This window comes from Quercus robur, chromosome 11, assembly GCF_932294415.1.
Source record: "Quercus robur chromosome 11, dhQueRobu3.1, whole genome shotgun sequence".
Lineage (NCBI taxonomy): Eukaryota > Viridiplantae > Streptophyta > Magnoliopsida > Fagales > Fagaceae > Quercus > Quercus robur.
In genome coordinates this window covers 38877535-38899224 of record NC_065544.1, presented here as the reverse complement: position 1 = coordinate 38899224, position 21690 = coordinate 38877535, and the positions used below count along the sequence as shown (strand labels likewise).

General features: G+C 33.3%; 1 protein-coding gene across 1 annotated transcript; it reads left to right on the top strand.

Annotated features, from left to right (window-relative positions):
- The first annotated feature begins 3386 nt into the window (after positions 1–3386).
- Positions 3387–13889, top strand: LOC126707388 (presequence protease 1, chloroplastic/mitochondrial-like). The gene is made up of 19 exons (XM_050407001.1): positions 3387–3831; positions 3912–4095; positions 4866–5040; positions 5138–5270; positions 5385–5455; positions 6559–6642; positions 7784–7874; positions 8380–8900; positions 9007–9171; positions 9268–9486; positions 9585–9712; positions 10239–10428; positions 11103–11186; positions 11274–11371; positions 11912–12176; positions 12254–12416; positions 12497–12677; positions 12916–12987; positions 13526–13889. Exons 1-19 carry the CDS (start codon positions 3555–3557, stop codon positions 13665–13667), a joined length of 3243 nt encoding a protein of 1080 aa, XP_050262958.1. The 5' UTR covers positions 3387–3554; the 3' UTR covers positions 13668–13889.
- The last annotated feature ends 7801 nt before the right edge of the window (positions 13890–21690 follow it).

The following is a 21690-nucleotide window of genomic DNA, read 5'->3' as shown; positions in this document are numbered from 1 at the left end:
ATAAGGACAACTACTACAAATAATAGATATTATACTCTTGATCATGAAAATCAGTGGTAGTTCTAGGAATTTTTTTTAGGGTGGTCACTAAGAAATTTAAATTATATAAAATCTAATAAAGAGGAAACTTGAATATATCAATGCCACAAAAAAAAAAAAAAAAAAAAAAAAAAAAAAAAAAAACACACACACACATGCACACACACACACACAAATACATTAAATATTACAATTTTTTTGTACTAACAAAGGGAAAGAAAAAAAATAGACTAGTAAGAAACAAAGTGGAAATTGAAAATGCTTAAATGAGTATAATAAAGTGATCACAACAATTTCATAACAAATCTTACGCAACAAGCTGCTATTGGTAGGTAAAACATGTCAATGTTGAGCCCAAATTAGAATTAATAATAACTTACCACATAATATTTATTGTGAAAATATTATAAATGTAGCATTACTCTTATTTTTGTTGAACTCAAATTCTTGTGATTTTCAAGTTAGGGTGTTTAACATTTTTATTAGGATGGTCAAAATAGGTTAATTTAGTATATAATATATATATTTTTTTATAAGTATATGTAAGGACCAGATTTGAGACTCAGTCCAGAATGAATGGACTTAGCCCTAAAAAGCCCAAAATAATGAATTTGTAGAGAGTGGATTAAAGAACCCGGCCCTAATGAATTTGACAACGGCTAGTATGGATGTAGAAGATGATTAAGCAAGAACAAAGAACATAGAGCTGAATGAATTCACCATCTGAGGAGGTAAGTTTTCATATAAATCAATTAAACAGAGTACAAGTGCAATTTAGATTGCTACGGTGCCTTTTCTCTATCCCCCCCCCCCTTATCAATAGAGGACCTCTTACATTATACAGGTCCCTCAGGATGATCTCGATCCTATATCTGTTGATTATTTGAGCCACTACTCGAGTGTCTATCCCATCAGACACCTCTTCTGACCTTCTGTTAGTTGTGGTAGCCAAGGTAAGACTGTTCAGGGTCTTCTCTACATAAATGTAACCAGAAAGTTAGCTGTAAGGCATTAAATGCGGTGACAGCAGCTTTCCTTTAGATATTTCCTATCTCTCATCCTACTTGTATGTTCATGAGGCACGTCCCTATTACTGGAGCTTCCTTGAAATTCACCTTGAATTTTTAGGAAACATATTTGAGTTGTACTTAGTCTATCCGAGGAGACATTCCTCCTCGAACTACTCTCCCATTCGTATTTTACTTATTAGATTCTAAGCTTGACTCTGCCACCTCCATTTATTTGTCTTCGGATCACCAAGCTCTCAGCCAGAGCCCAAGGCTCAATATATGGGCTGGGCCCTTGACCCTACAGTATATATATACATTTTTTTAAGTCAGGGCGGTCACATAACATATTTGTTTAAACTAATTATTTATATAATTTTTTTGCTAAGCGTAAAAAAAAAAAAAATGGCAAGTGAGGGTGGTAGGACCACCCTCACATACAAGTGGAGCTGCCACTAATGAAAATATTTATCTTTTATTGAAGATAATAAATTGCATGAAAGTAGGTTATTCCAAATTCAGGAGTCCAAAAGTGAAAAGTTTATAAAACATTATTAATAGAAAAAAAAATGCGGATAAAAGATCCCACTAAATTAAATCAAGTTCATTAATTTAAGGAACAATGAGAATTATCCATCTCTCTCAATAGCTTTATACATTCAAAATTTATGAGTCTTTCTTAATTGCATTGATTTATTCTAAAGATTTAATTTCAATTGGAAGTTGGTCATGCACAATGTATGAGGATCCCGCTAAACATCTATTGTTGAATGTTTAATGGGCTCAACTCATAATTAGAGAATTCATAGATTCAATTCAAATTTAATTCATAGGTTTAAAACATGTTTCATGTATCTAAGAATTATGTCTTTTTGAATATACACCACTGTCAGTTTCTTTAAGACATTCTCTCATTTCCCGTGTGTGTGTTAAAATACTTAGTATTCTTAAAAAAAAAAAAATCATATTAAATACATTCATATGAAACACTATAAAGATTATTAGAAGAGTAATGCTAAAGACACAAACTATTTTACAACATTTTTACAAACTATTGATGTGACCAACTTCTTATTAGTTTTCATCATGGCCTATCATTAACACCACTTTTACATTTTCTAATAACCACCCACCACAACAGCAGTTTGTAAAATTTGTTGTAAAAAAGTTTGTATCTCTCGTATTACTCTAAAGACACAAATAATTAGAGCGGATAAAATTTCCTTTAAAAAAAATTAGAGTGTGTATATTAATATCATAACATACGAACAATAACAAGTAACAACTAGCATTTTTTTGCTTTCTCAAAAAAAAAAAAAAAAAAAAAGCATTTTTCTAGGGCCTAAATCTGATAAGGAAGAAACTATATATATATATATATATATATAGGTAAAACTGAGAGAACATTCAATTAGGTTTTAAGTTGGATTACAATTGTTGTCTAATTTTGCGCCACGTATCCAATTTAAGTTTTTTTTTTTTTTTATATAAATTTTTGTTCTAGGTGAGTTAATGAGGTGCAAAAGACAAAGGGTATAATATAAATAAATTATCAAAAACTCAATGAATAAAAAAAGAAGAAGAGTAAACTCATGTGTATATCCAAAACAAATTAAAATAAAAAAATAAAATAAAAGAGAGAAAGAGAAAGTATAAATTGAATTCATATACGTTTGTAATTGTAATTTCTTTTAATTGTACCGTGTATATGCACAAATTATACATTAGTTTAGGAATAAAATATTTGCCGACACAATTATTCAATTATTGGGTAATAATCAATATAAGTCTTTTTTTTTTAAACAATATAATTCTAATATTGAATCAAGATGAACTCTTGTTTGGTGTCAATGTAAGGGATATAAAGGTTCTGCACGTGTAATAAGATGGATGTGAAATTGAAGGTAATGCATGTGTAATAAAATGGAATTATAAGAATATTAAGGCTTCTACCACCGCCCCATGTAGGCGAGCTGGTACCCTGCCTGTATAGAGACCTGTTGCTCGGTGGTTCAAGCCCCCGCATTTACCTAGCCAAAAAAAAAAATATATATATATATATATATTATAAGGCTTCTTTTAATTTTTTTTTTAATTGTAATAAAAATTTGAAGAACAAATTCAATTTTCAATTTGTTTATGATTTATGAAATTTCTCTAATAATTATCTCTTCTTGATTCATTGAAGATATATATATATATATATATATATATATTTTAGGAATTAGAGGATAATCTAATTTTGGTAATTATTTTATTTTCTTAATCATTCTTGTGTATCTCTTGCACCACACAGCAAGAAAAGACCAAGCTCACCCTCTTAACTATATTTCTCTGGGCAAGAATTCACCATTTTGTCACTTTCAAAACCACCCGTCCACGCTACACTATACTCTCTAGATATTTCCCTCCACTCCCAATATATAAAAACAACCCCAACTCTGTCTTTAACAAATTCTCTTAGCTTAGGGTTCTTCTATTCTATTCTGTTCTGTTCTGTTATCCAAAATGGACAGAACAGTTCTACTAGTTCGTTCTCTCTCTTCCAACAGATTACTCTTCCGCTCTTCTCGCAGACTCTCTCGCTTTTCCTCTTCTCTCGCCCCAAAACGCCACCGTATAATCCCCAATCCCGCCGCCAGAAAATCCTCTCTCCGCCACCGATTGCTCCGCGCCACTTCATCATCCTCCTCCCCCGCCGCCGCCGCTTCCTTCAACGTCAGAAAACACTTCTCCTCTCTCTCCCCACGCGCCGTCGCCACTCCCTACACTCACTCTCCTTCAGGTAAATTCTCATTTTTAAACCCTAAGAACTGTGATATATGTTTTTGGAATTTCATCGAGCTGAAACGCAGCGTTTTGCAGAGTTTTCAGGGGTTGACAATGAGGCTGCGGAGAAGCTCGGGTTCGAGAAAGTTTCCGAAGAGGTCATCGGAGAGTGCAAGTCGAAAGCCGTGCTTTTCAAGCACAAGAAGACCGGCGCCGAGGTCATGTCGGTGCTGAACGACGACGAGAACAAGGTCTTCGGCATTGTCTTTCGCACTCCACCGTAAGTATTCTCATTGTGCCGAATTTAATCTACGAGTTGCTGTTTTCGGTTTTTGTGTTTTGATGTAAATGGTGAATTTGATTCAGGCATGTTCTAATTTAGAAACATTTCAATAGGAGTATAAAAATGAATATATGCAGACTACGATTTTTTATTAGAAATTGAATTGTATTAGCAGTAAAGAATGTGATTTATTGTCAATTAGTCATTTCTAAGGCTTCTGCTTTTTTTTTGGAATAGAGGGAATTCGGTCTGCATGAATTGAATGTGAGACGCGACAGAGTTTAAATTAGGTTTAGCATTGGATCAAGCCACTGCCACCAATGAGCTATATAGCTCAACTGGCAGTTCCTCCTCCCATAATAATGGGATGGAGGATGAGGTTACAACTTACAAGTTCAAGTGCCCGTTTTGGTTCAGCGTTTTTTGGCCAAAAAGTACGATTGTAATTCTGATTCCGAAACCTGTTTTCAGGCAAAAATACTCCCTGAATGCATGTGTAACTCAACCAAAAAAAAAAAACCATTGGATCAAGCTAGTGCTTTCTTATTTATTTGGAAATATTTAAAAAGAAATAAAATAAAGGATTGAGTGTGGAGCAAATTTATGGCTGGATGTTGGGATTTTTTTTTTTTTTTTTGGGAGCTACAAGCAGTTTTATGGAAGAACAATTACACTGTTTTGAACTCTTGTGGAAATTACTCTCATTAATGTTTGAGTGATAGTTGCTCAAGATCTAATCATCCTCTTGTATCCAAATTTTAATGTAGAAATGATTCCACTGGGATTCCACACATACTGGAACACAGTGTATTGTGTGGGTCAAGAAAGTATCCCTTGAAAGAGCCATTTGTTGAATTATTGAAAGGGAGCTTGCACACTTTTCTGAATGCTTTCACATATCCCGATAGGACTTGTTACCCAGTTGCTTCAACAAACACAAAGGTAAAAGCGAGCTAGAATGGAATTTGGGAATTTAGATGTTTTAAATCTTGGGTCTAGTTTTGATTTTAATGCATGGTCGTTTATTTCCCCGAAACAGGATTTCTATAATCTGGTAGATGTATACCTGGATGCTGTCTTCTTCCCTAAATGTTTGGAGGATTATCAGACTTTCCAACAGGAGGGTTGGCATTATGAGCTCAACAATCCTTCAGAAGATATATCTTATAAAGGTCATTAGTTCTGTTGCAGATTGTTCTGGAGTGTTTTTATACCTTTGGGATGAGTTTCAAGCTTCATATAATGCATTTACTTTCCTTCCTAAATGATTTTGTTCATATTTGTAGGTGTTGTTTTCAATGAGATGAAAGGTGTCTATTCTCAGCCTGATAATATATTAGGGCGGGCAGCTCAACAGGCAAGTCTCTTGTATATATATATATATTTTTTTTTTCTTAGGCTTTGATACCTTTGCAGAACAAGTGGTGCATTCTCAATTAAATTTGATCTGTCGGAAGTTTATTGATCAGTCCAGCCAAAGGATCTTCTTTTACCATGTGCTGATAATTTGACTGTAAAATTTTTTTTTTATCCCATCTGTACTGGTTTCACTTTTTGTATTTTTATTTATTTTTATTTTTTTTCATTTTTATTATGCATTGATCATTAATCAATCATTTGTGTGATGGTCTCTCTCTCTCTCTTTCTCGCTGGTACTGTGTTATTGTGTATCATACTCTAGTAGTTCTTAATGATATGGCAGATTTTATAAGTAGATTGAAATGAATCATACTTAGAAACTCACACATAATACAAAATCATAAACTACATGGTTTAGAGCAACATTTTTTTTATGTAAACTATTTGAGGAGAGAAATCTGCTGTGGTAAAGGACGTATTCAAGTATCAGGGGGGCTATTCTGTCTTGTGTGATGTGGACTATTTAGAGAGAGAAGTCTGCGTACCTTTGAAATGAAAGACCATTTTTGTTCAACTTAAATTGCAGCTAGCGGGGGCACTTTCTGGGTGGTAGCAAGCTCATTCTCCATCTTTTGGTCTAGTTTCAGACATTTTAAAGTTTATGGACATGCTCTTGGTTAATTTATGCCCATTTGGTATAGCTTGTTTTTCCGTTTTTTGAAAAGGGGCTTTTGAAAAAGTTGTACTTTAGAAAAAGTGTGGTATTAAAAGGCTATACTTTGGAAAGGTGCAGTTTTAAATAGTACTCCTACTAAGGCACACATTTATTTGTCGCAATGTTGATGTTACTTGGAGTTGACCAGTAAAACCATATGGCTTGATGTTACTTGGAGTTGACCAGTAAAACCATATGGCTTGACTTGTGCTGGAAGGAACTTCTGAATTCAGTGTTACTAGTGTGATCTCTATTTTTGCCAAATGTCCATTGTTCTCCAAAAGCTTTGTGTTATTATTATTATTTAAAAAAAAAATTAAAAAAAAAAAAAAACTTGTTTCTATTTTTATTCTATTGATAGCTCTTACTTGTAAATTTTGGCACAGGCTCTTTTCCCAGACAATACTTATGGTGTTGATAGTGGGGGTGATCCACGAGTTATTCCCAAACTGACATATGAGGAATTCAAGGTTTGATACATGCACCATGTTGAGATTCTTGTTTAACTATGTTAGTATTAAGATTGTGTAACTTTCAAATAGCAGTAGTTTTGCTGATGTATCTTTGTGGTAACTAACTTATTACCTTATCCTAAATGTTGTATCATGATAGTTATATAGTTATTTATTTATAAAGATGAAATGAAATTCTGGTATATGCCCATGCAATAATTTTGCTTTTAATTTTCACACCATTGTTGGTAGATATCAATTGGTTTTTTTTTGGGGGGCTATTCAATAGCTCAAAATCTATTTTTTATTTAGTACAAGTTTTCCATTAAACTGGTTTAGAGGAATCTACTCCAACCTAGTATGTGGCAATTTAAATGACCATCCACATATATTAATTGCATGACTTGTTAAGTCATATAAACAAGAGGGTCTTTGATAGAGTTGAACATCCTAATTTTGTAATCAAAGGCTATCTTGTGATCCTTGTATGATTGGATGCCACCCATCAATGTCTTTTGTTAATTTCATAAATTTTCTCTCCTTGTAATTCATAGTTTAGTTGATTTCAAATTTATTTGATATTATGATTAGTTGATTACTTAATTGTCATATTGTACAATAATAAGTGTTTTCAAATGTACTAGATCATATTTTATGAATGTGCGCTTTATTCCAATGAAGCAAGCGCTTGTGCCTTGCACCTAGGCTCCTAGAGGCCTTTGTGCTTAAATGCACCTCACACTTTTACAAACATTGTATTTATTATAATACTATTACTATTGCGGCTTTTAAGTGATGCATTTTTTTTTATATGGAATTGTGCCAAAGTTTTAAGGATTTTGGCTTTACATGGAGATAGTTGATTGATTTTTGTGACATCTGCAAGGACTCTTTCAATGTCATTGATATATAGATTTAATATTTAGGATTGGGTTACAAGTTATTAACTACCTTATTTTGGAGTTTGTGAAAACCTTTTGGTGTTTTACCATTCAAGGTTTCTCTAGCATGTCTTAGAAAATTTTTAGGCTTCTTTCCAGTTGCATACATGAATTTTATCGGCACACGTTATTATGCATGTGACCTCAAGTGAAGTTATGAATATTCTTTCTTTTTGTTTGACACGATTGGTGCTATTCTTCTGAAAAAAAATTTACAGGAATTTCACCGTAAATATTATCACCCCAGCAATGCCAGAATATGGTTTTATGGAGATGATGATCCAATTGAGCGCCTTCGGATCTTGAGTGGTAACAAATGACATCTACTTTTATGAATATATGGCCCCAATAACTTTCGTCTTATGTCTTGTATCCCTGGTCCTGCCCCTGATGTACATGAGTGATTCGTCCCAAAAGAAATTTGATGCAAAACTAGCCATTAAACCATGGAAACCTGCTAAAACTAATAACAGTTCTTTGGTGGCTTGTGCATAACTTCTTTACATATAAAAGAAAAAATACAAAATTGTAATTTTTGGTGTTTAAGCATACTACATTATCTGTTTCTTATATTAAAGACATTACGTTTTTTCTCTCTCTCTCACTGTCTCTCTTTCACAAAAAATGACACTCAAACTAATGATAAAAAAGTTCATTTTTTCAATTTTGAATGGTTGTCAAACCAATCGCTGCCAAGTATTTACAATCTACATTGATGTCAATTTTTTATTTTTATTTTTTGTTTAGTTCAATGATAATTTTAGGATTTTGTGAAATTCATTTAAAATGTAACATGTTACTCTCTTTCTCTCAGAGTATCTAGATATGTTTGATGCAAGTACTGCTCCCAATGAATCAAAGGTTGGAACACAAAAACTATTTTCAGAGCCAGTAAGGATTGTTGAGAAATATCCTGCTGGTGAGGGTGGGGATATGAAGAAGAAGAATATGGTATGCCTTAATTGGTTGCTCTCTGATAAGCCCCTAGATCTGGAAACTGAGCTTACCCTTGGGTTCTTGGACCATCTTATGTTGGGAACTCCTGCTTCTCCACTAAGGAAAATCTTGCTGGAAAGTGGATTAGGAGATGCCATTGTTGGTGGTGGGGTTGAAGATGAGCTCCTCCAGCCTCAGTTTAGTATTGGGTTGAAGGGGGTCTCTGAAGATGACATTCAAAAGGTAGAAGAATTAGTCGTGAGTACCCTTAAAAAACTAGCAGATGAAGGTTTTGATGCAGATGCTGTAGAGGCATCCATGAATACAATTGAGTTTTCTCTCAGGGAAAACAACACGGGATCATTTCCTCGTGGTTTGTCACTGATGCTTCGATCCATTGTAAGATATGATATGCCTGTCTCTGTTGTTTTACAAGCCCAGCATCCTTATCATAATTTATTTCTATTCACATATGTTCTTTGTTCTGTTTTCTTTTTTTTCTCAGGGGAAATGGATATATGATATGGACCCCTTTGAGCCATTAAAGTATGAGAAACCCTTAGTGGCCCTAAAAGCCAGAATAGCACAGGAAGGCTCTAAAGCTGTTTTTTCTCCTCTAATAGAGAAATTCATCTTGAACAATCCTCATCGAGTTACAGTAGAAATGCAGGTAGTCACCAAATCTTGTTAGCCTAAATGTTTTCAGTTGCTGTGTGCATGTGATGCTTTTGTATTAATTATATGTTGGGGGTATTTTCTGCATCAGCCTGATCCTGATAAAGCTTCTCGTGAAGAAGAAGCTGAGAAAGAAATCTTGAAGAAACTTAAAGCAAGTATGACTGAGGAAGATCTTGCTGAGCTAGCACGTGCTACACAGGAGTTGCGACTGAAGCAGGAAACTCCTGACCCACCAGAAGCTCTAAAAAGTGTCCCAAGCCTCTCTCTACTAGACATTCCAAAAGAACCTATTCACATTCCTACAGAGGTTATCATTACCTTTAGTAACTCCTGTTTGAATGTCCTACATGGCTTCTTCTTTTGCTTTTCTGTTATAGAGCATACTGAGCATTTTGTTCACTGTAGGTTGGGGATATAGATGGAGTAAAAGTTTTGCAGCATGACCTCTTCACAAATGATGTCCTTTACACTGAGGTTGTCTTCAATATGGGTTCACTGAAGCAAGAGCTTCTCCCCTTGGTACCACTTTTTTGGTGAGTTGTTGTTCCCTTAAAGAACCACTGTTTATTTTGTTGCTAAACTTGGTATTGATATGTCATGTTCCATACTTCCATTTTATTTGTATCTGAACAGAACAAGATGTTTCACCACATTAAGTTCTGAAAAGAAAGATTATATGTACTGCTCAGAAGGCTGGTGTTTTTTCGTTAACTATGCTACATTATCCTTCAAGGACCTGCCAAATGTGTATTACATTGAGGTTTCCATTTTCCTTTTCCTTATCGTGGTGCCCGAGTGTGAGGGCTTCTTTTGTCCAATCTTTTAGCCTGATGTCTCTTCTATTGCTATAGCCTATTTGCTCTACCAAACCTCATAAAAAGGAAGAGCAACCTCTAGAATGTTAATTCTATAGGGTTAATGTATATTGACACCAAAAGCAAAGGAAAGGATGTTAATGCCGATGTAACAGCAGTGTTAATACTGATGACTATGTATATGTTTCTTCTTCCAGGATGATTTAGATCACATATTTTGACTATTTAAAATTGTTCTTAACAGCCAATCATTGCTGGAGATGGGTACAAAAGACTTGACTTTTGTGCAACTTAATCAGTTAATAGGAAGAAAAACCGGAGGAATATCAGTTTTTCCGTTCACATCATCTGTACGGGGCAGGGAGGATCCATGTTGCCATATAATTGTTAGAGGCAAAGCCATGGCAGGATGTGCCGAAGACCTATTCAACCTGGTATCTATTCTTTTCAGGCTTCACATGTGATCATCAAGATTGACAATGACATAATTTGAACCACTTGGATCATTTTAAATATTGTGGTAATTAGTGACCACGCCTTTTGGCCTGGAAGTCACTAGTTCGAATCTCTTCCTCTCCCTCCCCTTGGAGCCAAAACTTATTATTATTATTTATATATATATACATGTAAAGTTTACATAGCTTTCACTGCTCATGAAATTTGGATCTTTGTATGGCTTATTTAGAACCTCTGCCTATTCTCAAGTCTTCTAACTGCTTTCTGTTACCTTTTGTTGATTTATCGATGCCTAACACCTAATGGAAAGGAACAAAACATTGTGCAAAGAATAGAGTTTCCATGCTTAAGTAGTTGGGGGCTGCAAGCCTGATTATTCTTTTTGTAGACAGCTTTAAATCAACACTTGTTCATCTAGTTACTGGGTTCTATTAAATTTGTACATATCTATTACCAATTGACTATCATCTGTTTGCAAATGTTTTCTTCATTGATGAGGCCCCCTCAATTATTATAAAAATGGATGTCTATAGAGACCACTGCTGACTATAGTATACTACAGTAACCATACAGCCAGCCAGTTCTACACAGTGTCATTAATTTAGTTTACTTCCGTGGATAATGAGTGACTGAGGGATTCATACATATATAGGTTACCCGTGTTCTTCAAGAAGTCCAGTTTACGGATCAGCAGCGGTTTAAGCAGTTTGTCGCACAAAGCAAAGCTAGAATGGAGGTATGTACAGAATTTTCTGGAAAAAATAGACAACCCAACTGGACCTTAATATTTCGTCATTAAATCTCAATTTATATTTGTTTTCAGAACCGGTTAAGAGGTGGTGGTCATGGAGTTGCGGCTGCAAGGATGGATGCTAAGTTGAATGTTGCTGGGTGGATTTCTGAACAGATGGGTGGTGTCAGGTTGGACTATTTAAATATTTACAAGTGATCTTTCTTTTGGACTAATCTATGTAGGCTACAATGACATCTGTCTTACTCCTTACTCTGTTTAAGCATTTATCCTTCCAGTGAGAGGATTATCTAGGACTTAACATTTATATTATATAAGGAACTATAGAAATGTCTTTTCTTGATTATAGGTCTCACGAAAAAAACTAGGCTCATTTCCAGGACTTTGTGAATGCATAAAATTACACATGATGACTTGAACTAGGAAGCACAGAAACATCATTTGGGGTGCAGTATTAGTGTCGTACCTGTGTTGTATTCACCATGTCATGTTATCATTTTTCAGAAATTGCTTGTGTCACCATGGCATATTTGTACTTGTACCTGTGTCTGTGCTTTGTAGGACTTGAATGTTTCTTATAGCTATAGATGTTATGCTTTGGTACACATATCAAAAGTTTCAAGTTCTATGGTATATATGTTTTTGGGATCCACTAGCTCAGAATTACAAATTGGATGGTCCTGATATAGTTTATATTTCTGGTCTTGTAGTTACCTGGAGTTCTTACAAACTCTTGAAGAGAAAGTTGATAAAGATTGGGATGAAATTTCTTCATCTCTTGAGGAGATTCGCAAGTCCATACTTTCGAGGAATGGTTGCTTGATAAATATGACTGCTGATGGAAGAATCCTTTCAGACTCAGGAAAGTTTGTTAGCAAGTTTCTTGATTCACTTCCCAGCAACCCTCTTGTTGGAGCAGCTACTTGGAATGCTCGACTTCCTTCAGAAAATGAGGCCATTGTGATACCAACTCAGGTGATTTTTTCCCCCTGCCTCCTGCTGCTTGTTTTTCCTTTTAGCTTTCTTTGTAACATATTATTTACGTTCTGCAGGTTAATTATGTTGGAAAAGCAGCTAACCTTTATGAAACTGGTTATCAACTTGATGGGAGTGCATATGTAATTTCGAAATACATTAGTAATACTTGGTTATGGGATCGTGTGCGTGTTAGTGGTGGGGCTTATGGAGGCTTCTGCGACTTTGATACTCACTCAGGTAAAATTTCTTGCCCTCACCTATTTGTGAAGGGGTTATAAGTTGTTCAAGAATCTTACATTTTGGGTTCTGTTGTTTAGGAGTATTCTCCTTCTTATCTTATCGTGACCCCAATTTGTTAAAGACACTTGATGTATACAATGGAACTGGAGACTTTCTCCGTGGGTTAGAAATGGATGATGATACTCTTACAAAAGCTATTATTGGGACCATCGGAGATGTGGATTCATATCAGCTTCCTGATGCCAAAGGTTATAGCAGGTATGTGGACAGCAGTCTTTAAAAGGTGGCTTCTGCACTTGAAGTTAACAGTTACTTTGAAAAATATTAACTGTATAAGCCTGAAGATGTAACTTCACATCATGGTTCAAAGGCACAATACCTTGTAGGGGAGGTCACTGCTAATCTTAGATACTAATTGGACTCTAAACATACTGTTATTATTTTTAGCATGAGTAAAACTCAAATTTACTTTTCTTTCCTTTTCTTCTTTCTCTAGTTTGTTGCGGCATTTGTTGGGCATCACAGATGAAGAAAGGCAAAGAAGACGGGGAGAGATATTATCAACCAGGTAAAAGAGGATGTTTTCTTAATTGATGCTTGGACTCCTGTTGTAAAGTACGCCAAAGCTAGGCTAGAGGCTATGAAATGAAAAAGGGAGGCAGCAGGGGGGGGGGGGGGGGGGATTATTTTGCTCCCATTGAGGAAATTATGACAAAAATGGATTGAGCAATTTTAAATGGTTGGCACTTTTAAGAAAACTGGACTAAAGTGATGCAAAATGATCTGTAAATAGAGGGAGAATTTGAGTTTTCCTTCTAATTGACATTGTTTTCATTGAACCCGAAAGTTACTGTTATCTAAGGTTTTCTGAATGTACCCACTTCCACTAAAATAATGCTTTTTTGCTGCAGACTGCTTTATTGACTTTGCCTGGTTTATAAATTAAAGGCCTAAAATGTTCATATTGCATATAGATTCTTTTAAGCTGATCAAGTAAAAAAATTTTAGTTTAGTGTTGAAGCAATGGTTGGGTGATGCCTTAGAGTCTGTTCATGGCTTATTAATTCAAAGTCCAATATATTAAGTTTATCCTCTTTTCCTCACAGTTTGAAAGACTTCAAGGAATTTGCGGATGCAGTTGAGGCAGTTAAAGATAAAGGTGTTGTGGTTGCGGTGGCATCTCCAGATGATGTTGAAGCTGCTCACAAGGAATTTTCTAACTTCTTTCAAATAAAGAAAGCCCTCTAAGACCATAACAATAAAAATGCTGCTGAGGATGGGTAATTCTCAGATACAATTTTTTCTTCACTGTTTGATATCTCAAAGAGTTCCAAATTTTTATGTAGAACCAAAATTCAGTGATAGTAGATTACAGGAAGAACTTTTTGTAACATGAAACTTGTACCATATCAGCGGTGCTAAAAGACATTTCACATTCATTACATTATATAATTCCCATCAATTTATTCATGCCTTAAAAATGTAAGGTTACAAGGTGGTGTTATCCTTCTCTCTCGTCACCCATGTTTAAAATTTAAATTATTCTGAATGCCACCCATGTTTAAAATTTAAATTATTCTGAATGCCATCTCCCATGATGAATGTTGCTTCTATTAAAACAGTTCACAAAGCAACCTTCTGTAGCTTTCCTGTTCTTTTGGTTATATCCATGTTCTGTGAGTTTAATTTCAACGAAGAGGAATGAATTTATGGTTATATCCATGTTCTGTGAGTTTAAAACAATTCTATGAAGGTGTTTAGGGAAGATGAATGAATTTATCCTGCATCCTTGGGCTCAAAGGATTTAAACACCAGTTGGTAATTATCTTTTTTAAATTGAAGAACCTCTTTGTCTTTCTTGAAAATTTTGTAATCGATACCCTAGTTTGAAATGAATTTTATAATGTTCACTACACCATTCAAATTAATGTTTAAATTAATGGATTATTGGGAAAATTAATCTTGAAATTAGGGTAATGATTGCAATTTTTTTTAATTTATACTATTCTTGTAAATGATCCCATAATTTAGGGCAAATAACGAGGCGTCACATAATTTAGCTTAAAAAGGCCAAACTTCTATTAATCCGTTAGTTTTGATTGCAAATTTTGAATTACAAATTTGATTAAAATTGTCATTTAGGTTGTAAATTCAGTAATTCTCATAGTTTAGAATGGATAACTATAATTAACTTCCTTTAATATATATATATATATATATATTTTAAATCCCATAATTAACTTCCCTTAAAAAGCTTCTATTCTTATTAGGGTTTAAAAGCTTCTCTTCTTTTATAGGGGAAGGGGGATTCAAACCAAAGGAGAACATTGAGACATGATACTTTCCTTCTTTTTTATGGATAAGGAAACAAAAACCCTTTTCTTTTTTTTCTTTTTGGGCAATGAAACATAAAACTCCTTTATTTAAGAAACAGACATAAGACTGGATAACCGAAGAAGTAGGTTTTTGGCATTCATACTAGTTTTACTGAACTATTATTACCCTACAATATATTATAATGGAATGCCGAATCTGCGATATGATATCCCCCATCTCTCATTCACGTTCAACAGTACAGTATAGGTAGAATCAAAATTTCTGGTGAACATGTTTTAATGGTATGCCGAATGGGTCTTAATTTCATGTACGTACGTTCTCAAAATGGTTGTGTTGTTACTCAGTTCTTCCTACTGGCTGCTATGTCCCTCCATGAAAGTAGGTGAGTCCTAAATTAGTGGTCCTCGAACCTCTGAAATAAGCCGAATTTTCAGTACCACGACAAACACCAAGAAAAAAAAAAAGGTGTCCTCTGATATGGTACCCCATTAATGTTAGTTTTGAGCCTTTGCTCCATGATTCCCTTTTGGCAAAATCCTAGCTAATGCTTACAGCATTACCATTGTCTTATCTTTCTTAAGTAGAGATTGTGATTAAATTATTTAAGAAACCTGCATTTTCTTCCAACATTTCTACAAGGAAAATTTTTGAAAGGCTTCGAATTGGCCATTTTTCTTCCACTGGATTCTTGTGGGTTTAATATGTAATGGCATCTTATAGTTGTTCCAGTTTGGGAATATGGTAAGAGTTAGTTCGCAATGTTTTGCAAGAGTCAATAATTATGTAAGAGCAACTATTGGTAATATTACAACACTAATTGTTGCTATACATGTTGAATTATACCATTACCGTACACACTTTAACTAATTATGAAATTGTGAAAACACGATTTCAGCTATATATGTCTCGCACACATAATGTGTAATTGTTGCCACTCATATTACAGTTTTTTTCTCAAAAAAAAAAAAAAATTACAGATTTTACTCCAAAAACCTTATTAAAAAAAGTAATTTAAACAATTGAATCTATTATGGTATTAAATTGGGACCAATTTATTAGCATTTATAGTAAAATTAATTGGCAGTAGTAACTAGTTTTGGTATTTTCCATTATGCAGAGAGAGAGAGAGAGAGTACAATCAGAGTAATTCTGCAAAACCATCCACTACCATTATATGCAAATCAATATACATTTCCAGATTTTTCTGTAGCACAATAAGTAGTCCATGATGTACCAACTGTCGGCCTTACCACCCAATGTACTGCTAGGCCTGGCCTTAATTTACCCGTGTATAGCTTGAAAGTTGAAACTCTTATTATGATCTGCTACAATTATGCAGAGACCTAACAATCTTGACACTCTCAAGGCATCTTGATACTGAATAATGATGATAATTGTTCACGGGAGCTTCCTCCTCCTTAAGTGTTTCGTTCCTTATTTAGCTATCACCTTTGGTCCCCACCTGGATAACCCTATCTAACTACACAATTTAAGTCCAACATGTGCTTGTGAATTGTGAATGCTCAATTGGTTCTTTAAGTCTTTAGCACTTGGTGCATTTATGGATGTATCATAGCATCAGGACCAAAATGGTGTACCTTTTTAACTACCTCCAAACTTAACTAGTAGTAATCTCTTCCTAGCTTTACCACCTACAAACAAGTAGGATTAAATTTAGGGTGAATAAAAGAAGTGGCTTCAATCATGAATAGGTATTAAGAAAAAGTTCCTTTAACAAAAAAACACGAAAATCTTAGTCATAATGGAAAATTTATGGGTTTTGGTACCCAAAGGAATTGAGAGTTTGAACAATTGTGTTCCTAAAACAAATAGTTGACTATTTTTTTAATATATAAATGCTTTCAGAACTGGGTAGTTGGCATTGTTAAAGCTCAATAGTCCAAAAGATGCTACAGTTGTTATGCAAAGGTTGTTTATGACTAAACGCTGCATGTGAATACAGATCATAGCAAAATGAAATACACTGAGCTTTTCTATGTGCCTCTAGGAGATAAGTTTATATGATTTTATATAAATCTTGTTTATGTAAGTACCAATGGCACCAGCCTGATATCAAAGGAATTTGTTGAAGTTCATGTGAGTGAGAGCCTGAAAGCCTAGCTTTGGAACACTTTTCAGCGGTACTAAAAGTTGGATTTTGACAAAGCAGAGATGCTTTTGAAATTGAGAGGAACAAGACCACTGTCGCTGTGAGCTTTATTCTAGAAACATGCATGTTTCTAAAACATGCAGTGTGTACTAAACCCAGAATATTTATAATAAAAAAAAAACCAATTAAAAATAGAAAAAAGGGCCCCCTGGCCAGAAAAGCTGTTTGGTTGCTGTCATTTTACTGTAGTTTAAAAATAAAAAATAAAAAGCTGTAATTTTGTTCAACTTTATTTTTAAGTAAAAAAAAAAGCGCTAATGAAAACAAGTTTAAAAGATTAAAAAATCCTTTCTAAGTAGTTTAAGCTTTGTATCGAGCAAATAATCTTTCATATAGGCCATAAACACATTTGATGTTGAACTCTTAACAATTCAAAGCTTTACAAACCAGTATATTATGCTAAATCTGAACATGGCGATACAATTGATCCATTTTAATACGAACCCATTTATGTACTAAATATTAGTCCGCAAAAAATTGTGTTGTAATCGGGGCAGGTGTTAACCATGCTGATATATGAGTATATGACGCTAAAGCTAGAACCATGGTGGCCCAGTTGTTAGTGCATGTATGGCAAGAAAATCACTGAACAGCTGAGTACTTACACACTGGGACACAGATAGTGATCTGACCAAATTAGGACACACACAACGTGGTCCTATTTTAACTAACTAATTTCTTGGCCAGATTTGGTATCTTCTGAAAAGGGTAGCTCGACCTCCATGACAGTCCAAAGGAAGAACAGTGTAGCATTTACATATATATATATATATATATATAAGAACATATATTGTAGAAACTTTTTATAGAACACCGTAAAAGTAATTAACTGTTTTATATATATATATATATATATATACATATTCAAAGCAAAGTCACTGTTTTCCTTGTTCCATTTTCTTTTTGTACAATGCTCAGGGCATTCAAATGCTTCCTCTGTTGATAAGCAGGCATTTGTTAACCTAATCAAGCCAGTGGTATGAATTAGCTACACCATTCTAACTTACTCTCTTGACCTGCTTTCTATTAGAGCCAGAAAATTGTTTATGGAATGTATTTACCATGACTTTCCATTGCTATGCTATATATGGTATTATCTCCATTGTTAATTAACTTTTAGTGGCAGTCTCAGAACCAGAATTGAGTACTGACTGTAAATTAATGTTACTCATGAAGTAGGACAATACCTTAGAGGGGTCATAACCCATCTTTTTTTTTTTTTTTTTTTTTTTGTATCTAATGTTTTTTGGAAATAACAAAATTTAGTTACAAAATTCTTTTAAAAAAATTAGCATTACTATATATTTTAAAAATCTAACAATTGAATTGCATATTCTTTACACTTTTAATATACATGTCAAATTTTGTGTCAATCAGATATTATTTATTATATGATCTATAAACTTATATTTTATGCATTATTTTAAACTACAAAAACTTGCAATTTAAACAATTTATTAATGACATAGTTATTGATCTTTAATTTTCTAGAAATTTTGCAAGTATGGAGGATATAAGAAAAAAATGTAATCTAATACTAGATTTGTCAAAATTTATCTCTATTAAAAAGATACTATTCAACAACTTATTTTGTAATTTGTTGAGTTGTTAAGTTGTGGTCAGAGACATGAACCTACCATTGTCACATACTAATCACAATATGTTATTTTAACAACTTAAAAATTAAAAAAATTAAGGCGTCTATATAAATTTAGTCTTATCCAATAGTATCAATTGTGCAAATCTGCTCGTATAGTTTTTCTTCTTCTTTTTTTTTAAGGGGTCTTGCAACTATACACTGTGAAACTAATATAAAAATCCATCAAATGAATTAAGTGATTACCTTTTTTAAAGATTTTATTAAATTACAAAGTTTCCTTACATTTGGGTGTAGCTTCCAATTAAATTCTAAATTTTTTTAAGTCATCAAAATTATTAATTTTCAATTGTTTCAATTCATACTCTTAATAACCCAGATGTGTATGGTGCAGGGAGACTACATACACCCAAAAAAATAGTCAGATGTTCGAAGAAGTCTGAATATCCTCATTTGTAAAAAAAAAAAAAAAAAAAAAAAAATCATGCTCTTAATGAGTCACTATACTAACAGTAATAGAAATGCACAATAATGACTAAAATATGTCTAAACATAAAAAGTTTTTTTGATGAGAAATTATAAAAATATGTGGTGCACTATATATATGAGAACTGTGAAATTGTACAATAATTAGTCATTAGTTATTGTCAGCAAAAAATTCACAATATTATATAAATTTATGTTCATGATATCATACACTACAAAATAAATATTGTGTCCTACATGTTATGATTGTGCCAAGTGGATGCCATCTTTTTTGCCATTTTTTTTCATTTTTAATAAGATATTTGATAGTATATATGAGAATTATGAAATTATATAATAATAAGTTGTTTCGTAATTGACTAATGTCTCCAAGTCATTCCTGATTAAATTAATATTATACTAGCCTTACTATTATGTTCATGCTCAAGGATTTTTCTTTGAAAAATGCTAGTAACAAGTTGTTACAGGCTTTTATTGATGGACAAAAAAGTAATTTCAGTAATAAGTTAAACAACAACTTATCATTTATAATTTATTGTGAAAATATTGTAAAAATATTATGTACATAGCACTCTCTTTTCTTTCGTTTTTTATTAAATTTTTGAGAAGATAGTTGAAGCCTAGAAGCAGATGATAACTAGTTAACCACACCAAAATAAGCACACACCAAAAAAAAAAAAATATATATATATATATATATATATAGAGAGAGAGAGAGAGAGAGAGAGAGAACCATGCAGAAAAATACCACTTATAACCACAAGGTAATTACACTCCTAAATACTAACAGTGAAAATAGGCTACTTTTAAGGAAAATGAGGTGTTGCCTCATTTTAATGAACTTTCCGTACGTGTCTTTTTTGTTAACTTTATTAGATATTTTATTTTCACTGGACCTCTTTATATTCTGCCACTTAAGTTTTTGGAGGCTTCACAATTTTACACGTAATTATTCTATAATATATATATATATATATATTAAGTTTAAATTATTTTCTATATTTAAAATTTCCATTACAATTATCCACATCATCATATTTTCTTTAATTGAGTTTAGATTTTATTATATATTTAAAACTTCCATATAAAAACATAATATATTTTTTATCTAATTAAAATTCAATGCTATATTTAAACCTTCCTTGAGTCTTGTCACATAATATTTTCTTTAATTGATAGAATAGATTGTTCCATATACAAACAAAATCATAATAAATTTCTTTTAATAATTATCATATTTCATATTTGGAAAATTCTAGAGATACAAACTGTTTTACAATTTTTTTACAAACTGCTGATATGGTGAGTGATTATTAGTAAGTGAAAAAGTGATATTTGTGGTGAGTTCAAATGAGAATCAATAAGAATTGGCTACATCAATAGTTTGTAAAAATGCTATAAAATAGTTTGTAACTGTAATATTACTTTTTATATTTAGATATTTTTTAAAAGAGTAATGCTAGAAATACAAACTTTTTTACAAATTTTTTTACAAATTGCTAATGTGATGAGTAGTTATTAGTAAATGATAAAAGTGATATTAATAGTGGGCCTAAATAAAAACTAATAAAAAGTTGGTTATATCAACAGTTTGTAAAATATTATAAAATAGCTTGTAGTTGTAGCATTACTCTAAAAAAATAGAGAACTGTGGGGCCCGGCCCAAAAATAATGGGCTATTCCAAATTCAGGCCCATCCGAGGAGCGTCCTGTCCGAAGAAAAACCACATATGAAGCATTACTCGATCCCAATAACGCCAAGGAAACCTGTCCGAGGAGTAAGTCCTCCTTGGACATCACGAAGCTCAGACGAGGAACTCTCCCCAGCCATTTCAGTTCATCCTCTCAACATATAAAATGAATAAAATCCAAAATATCTCATGGAAAGCTACCACCACATTAATTGCGCCCCAACCACCCTCTTGGCCGCATTAATGAGGAAAAGACCCCTGAACAGTACCACCTTGGCCTCTGCAACTTACAAAGGGAGTGATGAGGGCGTCTGATGGGACAGGTGCTCAAGTAGATGCTTAGATGATCAACAGGTGTAAGATTGAGATGAGAGGAGGAGAACTATATAATGTAGTGGAGTCCCTCAAAGAAGGGGACGGAAAAACTGTATTAGGAACTGAAGAAATAGAATCATACGTGAGAGATCCATTCTTGTGTTTTTATTTTTTGCAAACAATACTGTCCATGTATCAGACCGAATAGGTTCACTGAGGCTAAGTTCTTTGACCCATCCTCTACAAATATTTATTGTGGGTTGCGCTTTGGGCCAAATCCTGATCAATAGAAGTTGGGCCAGGAAAATCGTGCAACCACAAGAACAAAAAGTTATAATTTGTTAAATTTTCATTCGTATTGCATAGCCCAGATTACGACTAGAATAAATAGTTCTAATATAGGCGTTACAATTTTTCACATCATTATTCTAATGTGTGTATGTGTGTGTGATAATTGACTTTAAATTCTATAAGGGTTCCTTATAAAACCTTCTGTATTCATATATTCTATTGTCATCATATAATAATTTCTTTAAATGGTTGAATAAATAATAATACAATCATAAGAAATACTTATTAATAATTTATTCAAATTCATATTTGGAAAATAAATGAGAGAAGTGTATATTATATATTACTACTATATGATAAAATGGTGTTCTACATGCTATGGTT